General features: G+C 43.7%; 1 protein-coding gene and 1 long non-coding RNA gene across 11 annotated transcripts in view; one reads left to right on the top strand and one right to left on the bottom strand.

Annotated features, from left to right (window-relative positions):
• The window catches only part of ahi1 (Abelson helper integration site 1), a 343,535-nt gene extending 332,183 nt beyond the window's left edge, over positions 1-11,352 (bottom strand). For all 10 annotated transcript variants that reach the window (XR_011340684.1, XM_069887253.1, XM_069887251.1 and 7 more), the window contains exon 1: positions 11,192-11,352. Coding sequence is in view for 9 of the 10 variants with exons in the window: in XM_069887253.1 (XP_069743354.1) it covers positions 11,192-11,258 (67 nt within the window). In the remaining variant the exon portion in view is untranslated. The remainder of the gene's footprint in view (positions 1-11,191) is intronic.
• Positions 1,909-5,511, top strand: LOC138737735 (uncharacterized). The gene is made up of 3 exons (XR_011341182.1): positions 1,909-2,180; positions 2,284-2,524; positions 5,375-5,511. It is a non-coding gene; the product is annotated as an uncharacterized lncRNA (long non-coding RNA).
• Positions 11,353-12,029: the final 677 nt, after the last annotated feature.

The raw sequence follows: 12,029 nt of genomic DNA, 5'->3' as shown, positions 1-12,029 counted from the left end.
CTTTTCTGAAAACCATTAGATACTTCTTAAGGACTTGTTTCGGTTTGATTTTGGTTTATTTTCAATAAACATCTGATCTGATTTCCATCCAATCCAAGTGGATGTGCAATTACCAATTTCTTCCAAACAATGTATATCCCTTTGTCTCAATAATGACAAGGGGTAAACATTTTGCAATTTTTTCTTTGTACTGAGTCCTTGCACTCTCCAAAATGGCCTTCTACCATTTTAAGCTGTTTTTCCCACTTTTTCTTTTCCTTTGCTCTCTGTGTTTGAGCCTGTGGGGCTTACTGATGTGGTAGCCTTAAATCTTTAAATCTTCTCTCCGATATTCGGAGCATAGATCCTTGTTGCCAATCTGTTGTGTATTCTAGGTAATAGAAATACACCAGCACACAGATGTTTGTGCTTCAATCATTCTTTATTAGTAATGTAAAAATGGTTTCCCATGCCACATAATATGTGTTAGGATATCATACACAGGCTTGCGTACCACACCTACACGTATTCACAATTTTGCAGGCCCGGGGAGAGACAGCGCATGGTCCAAATGCCCAGCACAACTGCCGTCAGCTCCTGACAGGCGTTAAATGGCCTGTTAAAGGAACAAATAGTAATTTATTTTAAAATCCCTGCAACTGCAGGGTCTGAGCCCAAGATGGCAGCACCTATGTTCGGTAGTGACTGCGAGGGATTGCAGTCTCTAAGAAAGTAGAGGACTGGGGCAGGGTACTAGAAAACAAGGAGACAAGCCCTCTCGATTGAGAAGAAGCAGAGAAGTGGACCCATAGAATGGTGATCATGGCGGTGAACCAGCTAGAGGCTCTGAGCTGAAAAACAAACAGGCAGAAGACTGTTGGGTGACTCAAGGTGAGGAGTCAACACAGTCCGCGGACAGTCAAGGGACTTGCACCAGGCTGCAGACTACTGGAAACTAGCTCGAGACTGGCTGAAGGGGTTTCAAGTATCAGAACAGAGATATGAGACGATGCCGAGGGTACTGAAGGCTTCCTATCATGTTCGGTTCTGGAGTTCGGGTTGCCAATGGTTTAGACTGAAGGTTGTGTGACCGCTGAAGGCAAATCCACGGACACTCAGTGACACTCCATTTTGCTTTTCTTTCTTTGACTACAAAGGGCACCGGGAAATTTCTGATGATGGCAAAACTTTCCCTGCCCTACAACAGACTACAGGAAATTTTGTCCAATAAGGCCATTTTCTGCTTTTTTTCATGACTAGAATCTAGATTTTTTGCAGACATCCGTGGAGTCAATAAGGAGGATATATTGTTACCGATCAATCTGCACTGACTGTGGTCTTCCGATGAGGAAATCAAGGATCCAGTTTTTAAAATTTAGACATACAACACGTTAACAGGCCATTTCAGTTCATGAGTCTGGGCTGCCCAATTTACACCCCATTAATCTACACCTCCAGTATGTTTTTCAACGGTGGGAGGAAACTGAAGCCCCTGGAGAAGACTCACACAGACACAGGGAGAATGTACAAACTCCTTACAGACAGCACTTACTCAAACCCTGGTCTGGTCCCAATCACTGGTGCTGGAAAAGTATTATGCTAACCACTACGCCAATCATGCTGCCCTCGTAGAGAGAGGTGCAGAGGCCCAGATTTTGAAACTTGCTGACCAGTACGGAGGGGATGATGATGGTAAAAGTTGAGCTGTAATTGATGAAAAGCAGCGTGATGTAGGTATTGCTATTGTCCAGGTGATCCAGGGCTGAGGGGAGAGCTACTGAGATTACATCTACCGTGGAACGATTGTGACATATAGGCAAATTGCAGTGGTCCATGTCTTTTTTGGGTACAAATTAATTTTGGTCATGACCAAACTTTCAAAGCATTTCATCACAGTAGATATGAGTGCAACCGGGCATTAGTTAAGGAGGCAGCTCACTCTACTCGTTGGGCACCAGTATGATTGATGCCCTTTTGAAGCAGGTGTGAACATCTGACTGCAGCAATGAGAGATTAAAAATCTCTGTGAACATTCCAGCTAGTTAGTTGATACACCCTCTTAAAGGATGTTCTGACATTGGTATCACAGGGTTGCCAACTTCTGCAGGGATTCTCACTAATACAATTGAATTCTCCTTTTCAAAGCAAGCATAAAAGATGTTTGGCTCATCAGGGAGTGAAGCATCATAGCCATTTATGAGGTTAGGCTTCACCTTGTAAGAATGTAATGGCCTGCAAGCCCAGCCATAGCTGGCAAGTGTCTGATTCTGTTTCTAACTTCACTTTTAAAATTCTCTTCCATAGGTCATACCTGGACTTCCTATCGAGATCTGGATCACTGGTCTTAAGCACCTCTGCCTCCCTCAACCATACTTCCACCTTCTTCATCAGTGGTGCTGTGGTCCCTAGTCTCTGCTTGCATGCCAGGAGTAGAAGTACAGTGAGGTGATCAGATTTGCCAAAATACAGGGTTGGGATGGCACGGTAGGCATTCTTGATGATGGTGCAACAGTGGTCAAGTACATTGGCTCCTTTAGTTGTTCAGGTATGTGTTGATGGTAGTTTGTCAGAGACTCTTTCAGGCTGGCTTGGTTTAAGTCCCCTACAATAATCAGAAGGACATCAGGGTGTGCTGTCTCATGGGTGTTGATTACAGTGCTCAGCCCCTCGTGCCAGCCTGATGTTAGCCTGGGGCAGAATGTACACTGTGACCAGGATGATGGCAGAAAACTCCCTCAGCAGATAGAATGGACGACACTCGATCGCCAGATGTTCCAGGTTGGGGAGTAGGGCTGGGACAGAACCGCTACATTTGTATACCATGATGAATTGATGATGAAGCAAATGCCGCCACTTCTGCCTCTACCTATTGGTGGCGTCTGGTCTGCATGGTGGAAGGTGAAGCACTTGGTGCTGTATCCAGAATGCTTTCATTTAGCCATATCTCAGTGAACCACATCGCACAACAATCCCTGATTTTCCTCTGCTGTGTAATCTAGCTCGGAGTTCAGCAAGTTTATTTTCTAAAGACTGTTTATGAACATGGTAACAGAGGAGGCCTCAAGGTCCAGTGTTTTAGTTTACCTGTAGAGCCTACCTCTGTATTCACGTGGTTGTATCTTTCTTAAAGAGCTGCCTGAATCGCCTGCAGTCCGCCAGAGTTTGCAGTTTCTGTCAATCACAAACTTCTTAATTCAGGTACAAAGTTACTTATAGGTATGTTGGTTTCTGTGGCTGTACGTTCAAGCTGCAGTCGTTCCAAGTGGGAATATTTGATGATTCCCATTGAAGCTGCAAGCAGAGTCACTGCTGCAAGGCAGCATCTTTTTTTCCCCCCACAGTTGTGTTGGGGGTGATGTTATCTAAATTACAGGAATAAGTAATTCAGAGGCCTGGAAAAACAATCAAAAAAATCCCAATTCAAATCTCACCAATGCATGCTGAAGAATTTTCATTGTTAATAATTTAAATGAACAAGTCAGAAGCCATCACGAGAAAACAATCTGTCTCGATAAATGAAATGCCCAGCAAACCAGATAATTGTCATCAGTACCTTTGTAAAGGCAATAAGGGGGAATCCAGATCCTGAAAAATTGGTCTTTGTAGATCCTCCAAGAGCAGAGTCTTCATTAAAGACCACAAAGACCACCACTACCACATCTGCAATAATCAATTCTGAGTAACTGTCGTCACTAACAAGATTACCACAAGCTCAAAAGCACCAGTGTTCCTTAATGCAAACATGGGTAATATAATGCTATTTAAAAAAACCTCAAGATCTCTCCATGATATTATATTAAAATTCTCCACCCCGGTAGTATTCTTTTAAAGCTCACTGGCATTCTTTCTAGCTCCACCACATTTTGCCATAATGCAGTGACAAAAGTTGTACAGAGCACTAAGTGTTCAAACTAATATTTTCTGCAGTTCTAGCATCTTTCCTGCTTGTTTATTATATGATAGTCAAGAAACCTGTTAACCCATTGTAATGGAAGATTTAAACCATGTTTTTTACTTTTGCAGCCTTTGCTTCTGCACGGCTGAGAACCTGCTTGTTTTTTTAGAATCAGCAGACATAAGCTAAATTCCACCGAGGGGCCAGAGATCCAGTTATCTGACGTAAGGACATCTGTGCACCAAGAACATTTAATCTTCCTGCTTGTTTTGGTCACAGTCTTTCAGAGACCTAACCTTGATGCAAAATAAACTATTGTATTCAAAGTGATAAGCTGAAAATTGTTATTCGATAGAAGCCTAGGCATGCTAGCTTGCTTGCTTATCTTTCTTACTGTGCTGGGAATAGGTGCTTAAGTAAGCAGTTTTTGGGTAATATAAGCCATGGTCCTGCTGCTGAAGTTTGAGACTCTCCGAGAGGTGGCAATATCTCTCAGCAAGAAGAAGAACTTCTAGAATCCAGCCAACATCCTGGTCAGGGGAGGTGGAGATGCTGCTACCGGCGCCCCGACAACCTACCACAAGTGGCGGTCGTTGCTTCGTTTCGGCAGTTGGGACCAGTCCAGGCATTGATAAGTATAATTGGTAAGGGCTTGCATATTGTAGTTTGATATCAGCTTTAGAATTTGTAATAAAGATTTGTATAAACTGAAGTGCTCTCGGTGTGTGTGTCTATTTTCTTTCGGTAGCTCAAAGGCTGTGACCAATCTAAAACGAACGAAGTAAGAGGTACAAGTTTACCCAGGACACCCATAAAAAACAAGTTTCCTACAAGTTTAACCACATTATCAACCTATGTTTCTACCATCAAGTCTATTGAAGAGAACTTCTAGGTCTACATGTTCCTCTGCACATAATTTTCTTCCACTACTTGTGTATTTTCTTAATTTGTTTGCCTCCCCAACTACAAAACTGTGCACTTCTCTGCATTGAATTTCAATGGACACTTTTCTGCATACAGATTTAGATCAACCTACTTCAACACAACTGACCATGATACCAATTCCATGATCTGCAAATGTATTTTATAAATATAGGGGCTGTAGTTAGTCCAAACTATTAATAGACATCACAAGAAATAAAGCTCTTCCTAACCACGTTGAAATCAATTTTCCAGACACTTACAAACCCTTAAGTGTTAATTTTTATGGTATATAACCAAACCACCATGTCAAATGCCTTGTTAAAAACCCATTCATACATTTTTATCCAAGCTTGTAAGGTACAAAACAAGAAAACTGCAATGCTGAAAATATTTAAAAAAAACAGAAAATTTTAGAAATATTCATAGGTCAAGCCACATCTATGGGAGGAGAGTTTATTTCAGTCTGAAGACCCTATTCTCACATCAGTTTTTATTTTACTATTAGTTGGACACAACCTTCCATTGGTTCATGCTGATTGTGTTCGATTAATCTGTGCCTTTCTAAATTGCTTTCAGACACGTTTGCAATAATTTTCCCACTGTGGCGGCGCACTCGCTCAGGGAAAACCGGCCCCGCTTGTAACACCACGTGGTGGGGCAGCCCTAGGAAGATGGCACTGTCGGGGGTTTCTTCCTCAGTCAAAACTCCCACGCGGCACGCGCCCCAGGCAACGTGGTGATGTCATCACGCACATGGGGTGCGCGCCGGATTCAAATAAAACAGTCGTTAACGACCCTCAACATGATGATTGTGCTTCTTACACTATTCACACCACCACCAATAATACATTGATAGTCCTGGAATGATTTAGTGCAGGGGTGTCAAACTCAAATTCACGGAGGGCCAAAATTAAAAACTTGGACTAAGTCAAGGGCCAAACTAAACATTTATTGAAAATTTTCAACAACATCTGCATGTTTTCCCTTCTTTCAACATATGTAATGTTAAACTTTTTCTTATTAAAATAAATGTTTAATAATAGTTTTGGATAAACTCTTTCCAGAAGCATTAACAAATGAGAAATAAAATATTCAATAAATAATATTTCTCTATAGAGGATTTGTCAAATGTTGCTAGTGTGTTATCGAATAGTAAAATCTGAGGACTATTGAGAATGTGGGAGAATAACATGATTCCTGAAACAATCAAATGGGTGACTGATTGTGGGCATGAACTCCAGCAGGGTTATTTGCCATGCCCTTTTTCCATTGGTACAGATATCCTTTGATTTACACACTTTTCAAGTTTTATGCCTAATGAGCTTGTATCCAGGTGCAGGACCATTTTTAACCAGGAATATATTTATCACTGTGACATGAAACTATTGGAAGATCGTTTTATACTGAGATTAAAGTTCATAATCCTTACTCAGGCCAGTGTGTGGGAGGGCGGGGTTTGTGGGCGATCGGGTTGGACGACAGTGCGGGGGCATCGGCTCTCGCTGCAGGGCAGCATCTCGGCGTATCAATGGCCCCGTCACCGTGAGTCGCGGGTTGGCCTGCGGCAGGGAGGGGGAGTGGGCAACGGTCCTGGCGAGGTCAGGACCGAGGCCTCCGGTTCCAGGCGCTGGGAAGCGGCCTTGGCTTCCCCTGACACCGGCCAGGCCCTAAAACCAGAGTCCACGGTGAGACCCTGCAACGTAAACAGAGGAGGTGGGGGCGATTAGCGGGCTGACGCCAATGCATCCTGGGATTTGTTGTATTACTGTGCATGCGCTATACTGGCGCGGTGGCCAGCGGGCCACCTCTAATACATTTTTGAAATGATCTTGCGGGCCAAATATAATTATATTGCAGGCCAAATTTGGCCTGCAGGCCAGAGTTTGACATGTGTGCCCTATTCCATCGGAACTCTGTAATTAGTAAGGGATTGCTTAAGGTGGGATGTGAGTGGGAAGGAAAGGGTGAGAATCACTGCTCTAGACCCAATTTACTGAAATATTTTGCTTGAGAAAAATTGTCATTGGCCCATTTCCTTTAGCGTTCTGAAACCATGCACATGACGAGTCAATGAGGGATGATTAAAGCAGTGGTCTTCAAACTTTTTCTTCCCACCCACAGACCACCTTAAGCAAGAAAAAGGTTGAGAACTGTTGTATTGTGGTAACTCCACATCTGATTAGGTTAATTGTTAGGCAAGTGGTCAGAGAAGGACCCCCTCCCCACCCCAAGAAAGGCTTAAATCACAGGAACAAAATAAGCTTCCGTCTCACTGCTCCCAATCTTACACACAGTCCTGATGTGGAATGTGGGGTCGCAGCTCCACGTTCACCCGAGTTCAGGAGCTGTCTGTGTGGAGTTTGTACGCTCTCCCCTTGTCTTGGACCAACAGGTTGGTCGCCTGACGAAGGCACCCGAACCCCCCGTTGAAACGCCGGCGTCCAGGGCGGTGGAGGAATTGGCTGAGAAGAGCGCGTTGCTCCCACCCCTCTCCCATGGTTGGAGAGGGATTAAACTGCGATCTCACGGCGCCGGGCACGTCTCCAACAAAAGGAGCGGGAGGCAGGGTCCGCCGCACACGGAGCGAGGGGGAAGGCATTGCCAACGAGACGTTCGGTCCGGCATCACCGCTGAAGCGCAGACCCAGCGAGGATGGTCCCCAACTGCCGCCGCGTCTGTGTGTCCAGGAGCCGGGCGGGCTGAGTGCGGCGCTCCGATCCCCGGGATTCGGGACTCTGAGATCCCTCCACACCTCCGGTGTCTTCATTTTCACCTTCAGTGTGCATGCGCTATACTGGCGCGGCGGCCAGCGGGCCAACTCTAATATATATTTAATATGAACTTGCGGGCCAAATATAATTATATCGCGGGCCAAATTTGTCCCGCGGCCCAGAGTTTGACATGTGTGATTTAGTGTCTCATTTTTATCTTTTTTAAAAACATAACCTCAGTAATGCCTGGTGCTAATGAGAATGAGAAAATAATAGGCAAAACAAGCTTCTGCTAACAAGTTTATTGTTACTCTTAGTAACCTGGGTTACATTTGATCTGAGCATACAAGGTCCTGTATAAAAGACAAGATATGGATGCACAGATTTGGGGGTGATGTATTATTGGTTAACCAATAGAAAGCAGAGAGTTGGGATGCAATGTTGTTTTTTTGGTTGGCAGTAGGGAGCGGGGTGCCATAGGAGTAAATGCTGGGCCTGCCTGCAACTGTTCATGATATACATTAACAATCTGGAAGACAGGAGAGTGTAGTGCATCCAAGTTTGCTGCTAACACTAAATTGAGTGGAAAAGCAGAGGGTACAGAGATTGCTAACCTCCAGAGTATGTAGAAAGAGATATAGATAGGTTAAGTGAATGGGCAAAGATCTGGCAGATAGGATTACAATGTTGGCAAATGCAAAATTATCCACTTTAGGAGGAAAAGTGGAAAATCAAATTTAAATGGCGAATGATTGCAGCACACTGCCATGTAGGACGACTTGGGAGTATTGTGCATGAATCACAAAAGGTTGGTCTGCATGTGCAGCAAGTTATCAAGGTGACAACTGGAATGTTAGTGATGGCTAGGACTAAATTTAGGAGCAATTATGCTGCAATTGTACAAGGTACTGGTGAGGCCACATATGGAATACTGCGATTCGTTCTGGTCTCAATACTTAAAGAAGGATACACTGGCTTTGGAGGCAGTGCAGAGAAAGTTCACCAGGTTGATTGCAGAGATGAGGGAATTAGGCTATGAGGAGAAATTTAATTAGTCTGGGACTAACTCACTGGAATTTAGAATAAGAGATCCTATAGAAGCATACAAAATTATAAAAACATATATAGAGTTGTGCCATTGGTGAGAGAACCTGGAACTAGGGGACACAGCATCAAGATTTAGGGTAGTAGATTTAGGATAGAGATGAGGAGGAACTGCTCTTTCAAGAGGGTGACGTAACTATGCAATTTGCTGCCCATTGAAGCCTCGATAAGTAAATTTAAGAAAAGGTTGGATAGATTCTTTTTACAAAGTAGGGGAATTAAGGAACTGCTCTTTCAAGAGGGTGACGTAACTATGCAATTTGCTGCCCATTGAAGCCTCGGTAAGTAAATTTAAGAAAAGGTTGGATAGATTTTTTTTACAAAGTAGGGGAATTAAGGGATATGGGGGAAAAGGCAAGGCAGAGATAAGCACATCGGTAGAGATAAGCACATCATCAAACCAGCCACGATCTCATTAAATGGCAGAGCAGTCTCAACAGGCCAGATGACCTACTCCTGCTCCTAATTCTTATGTTCTTGTAGGAATGTATTTACTTTTAAGATGCTAAGCACTTTGACATATCTGCCTCACAGTCATTTTATTGAAAACTTCATAATTTCACTCATAAATTACTTTTCCCCCCCCCCCCAACACAAATGTTTTTTAGAACCACTTATTCAGTACCTCCATTCAAGTTTTCAGTCTTTTCTTTCCTTCTTGTACTATTAAGAACTGTTATCATTTTTAGATTTCATTTTTGAGCAGGCTTCATATATACAATCTGGATTCCTAACTTTGAAACACTGTGGTTTTAAATTTTCTGCAGGATTTTCTGCAGGATTTCAAGTCTCCCTGATGTGGTAATCGATTGGTGGTCACAACTTTCCAATTAACATCTATGACTTTGTCAATATAATGAAAAAAATCCAGCAATCCTGAGATGAGATGCAAGGCAATGACATTTCTCCACCAAGCACATCCCATTACTTGTAAAATAATGCATACAGCAACACTTTAGAGGTCATAATTGCCGGATTTATTTTCATCCCTCTAAAAGCTTGCCCTCTGTTTTTTTGATGCTGCTGTTTGTTTACATTTAAAACTATTAGGATCAGAACAGTTCAGCGAACCTGTAAGCACAAATATAGTTTCATGGTCTCCATTCAGTGACGGTGGAACTGCCCATCACCGATGCAGATCCAGGACGGCTCCCACCAAGAGAACAGTGCAGAGAAAGCAAACTCGCCAGATTTTGGTTCCCTCCCTCAACTCTTATCAGGTGATTATCAACATGAAAAGCAAATAGAACAAGACAACTGGTTCTCAAACGAACAGAAATCTTAGTGAATTGAAACAAGCCAAACTCTGATTTCTTGAAACTGGCGAGGAACTTCCACCTGGCTCAAGCATCCAAACCCAACAACTGAGTCCGTCAGATCACAACGGCAAGTTCGCCCACAACCAAATCAATGGAAACGTTGGCCATTCCCTTTCTCCCACTGATGTTACTTGAGCCGCTAGTTTCTCAAGTCATTGTCTTTGGCTTCAGATTCCAGTATCCGTAGTTTCTTACATTAACTGGAGTCACCTCCCTGGATACTAGACCCACCTCTAAATCCTCGCGTTAGGTTTTAATGCAAAGTGCGGACCCTACATGGGTAAAGTAACGACAAGACTGCAGCTTGAAAAAAGATATAGGAAAGCTAGAGGAGTGGGCTGAGAAATGGCTGATGGTATTTAATACGGATAAGTGTGAAGTGTTGCATTTTGGAAAGGCAAATCTAAATAGGTCATATGCATTAAATGGTAGGCTATTGAGATGTGCAGAGCAACAAAGGGATTTAGGCGTTATGGTAAATAGTACCCTCAAAGTTGATACTCAGGTAGATGGTGTGGAGAAGAAGGCATTTGGAAAGTTGGCCTTCATAAATCGGAGTATTGAATTCAAGAGTAGGGAGGTTATGGTGAAATTATACAAGGCATTGGTGAGGCCAAATTTGGAGTACTGTGTACAGTTTTGGTCACCAAATTATAGGAAAGATATAAACAAAATAGAGAGAGTGCAGAGAAGGTTCACGAGAATGTTGACAGGATGTCAGTGTTTGAGTTACAGAGAAAGGTTGTGCAGCCTGGGGCTTTTTTCTCTGGAGATTGAGGGGGGATTTGATGGAGGTGTTCAAGATTTTAAAAGGGACAGAGTAAACGTGGATAGGCTTTTTCAATTAAGAGTGGGGGGAGATTCAAATCAGAGGCCATGGTTTAAGATTGAAGGGGGAAAATTATAAGGGGAACATGAAGGGAAATTTCTTTTCGCAAAGGGTGGTAGGGATGTGGAATGAGCTTCCGACAGATGTGGTCGAGGGAGGATCATTGGTTACATTTAAGGAAAGACTGGATAGTTACATGGAGAGGAGAGGACTGGAGGGGTATGGACCGGGTGCTGGTCAGTGGGACTAGGAGGGTCCGGCATGGACCAGTAGGGCCGAACTGGCCTGTTCTGTGCTGTATATGGTTATATGGAGATGGTTAAAAGCCTTTACGCAGAGGAGCGGCCTAGCAACGCCGAAGCCGCCTCCTGGCAACCGTCACAAACTCGGCGGGCAGGACGGGACCAATGACGCCGACTCGAGTACTAACCCGCGCGGACAGGCCGCCGATCCAGGCTTGCCTCAACGGCGTGACTCCGGTTCCGGCGCGGTCTCATGAACGGCGATGCATCAACATCGGCGCCCGACTGACTTCGGCATCCACAGTCCTGGGCGGATGGAGCCGCTCGTGCGCAGTGAGGAAAGGAGGCGGGGCACAACACTGCGTCACAATGACCTTCGTGGTCTCTCTGCTGGTTGGCGGTGCAGAAGGGCTGGGCTGACGTGAACGTGTGTTGCTGGTTCACATGTGCAGGGTGGACGCCCTCTTCGAAATAGGCTTTGGGGGTGAGAATTAAGCATTATATTTCAAATACTCTAGTGTAGTTCCCAGTTTTAAAAAAAACACAGTGCTAGAGAAACCCAGCAGGTTTACCTTCAGGTAAAAATACGTGAAGGTCGGGTGGCCATTTCAAAAGGAGGACATGGTCATAGGTTGCCATTATATATAGTGTGTTTGAAAAAATATATATGTTTATAAGATTTAAACGGCATTGCAAACGTACTGTGAGTATATATAAAACCTATGACCATGTGTCCGTTTGGAATGGCCACTCTAGATGAAGCCCAAAACGTCAGTTATGTATTTTTACCTTTGCAAAAAAAGGGCACTGTTTGACTTGCTGAATTTCTCCAGCATTGTGCTTTTCCAATGTTTGAACTGCTGAGTTTCTCCAGCATTGTCTTTTTACTTTTAACCATAGTGTCTGCAGACTGTTGTGTTTTACCTATAGATGCTTCCCAGCCAAGTCTGGTGTCTGGGAGTTTTCTGCTTTCTCTATGTTTTGTTTGTGTGCTGCATAGAACCCATTGTTGAGTCCATCAGGAAG

This window comes from Narcine bancroftii, chromosome 6 (assembly GCF_036971445.1).
Source record: "Narcine bancroftii isolate sNarBan1 chromosome 6, sNarBan1.hap1, whole genome shotgun sequence".
NCBI lineage: Eukaryota > Metazoa > Chordata > Chondrichthyes > Torpediniformes > Narcinidae > Narcine > Narcine bancroftii.
The sequence above is the reverse complement of the archived record's forward strand: the minus strand, read 5'-3'. Positions and strand labels throughout refer to the sequence as shown.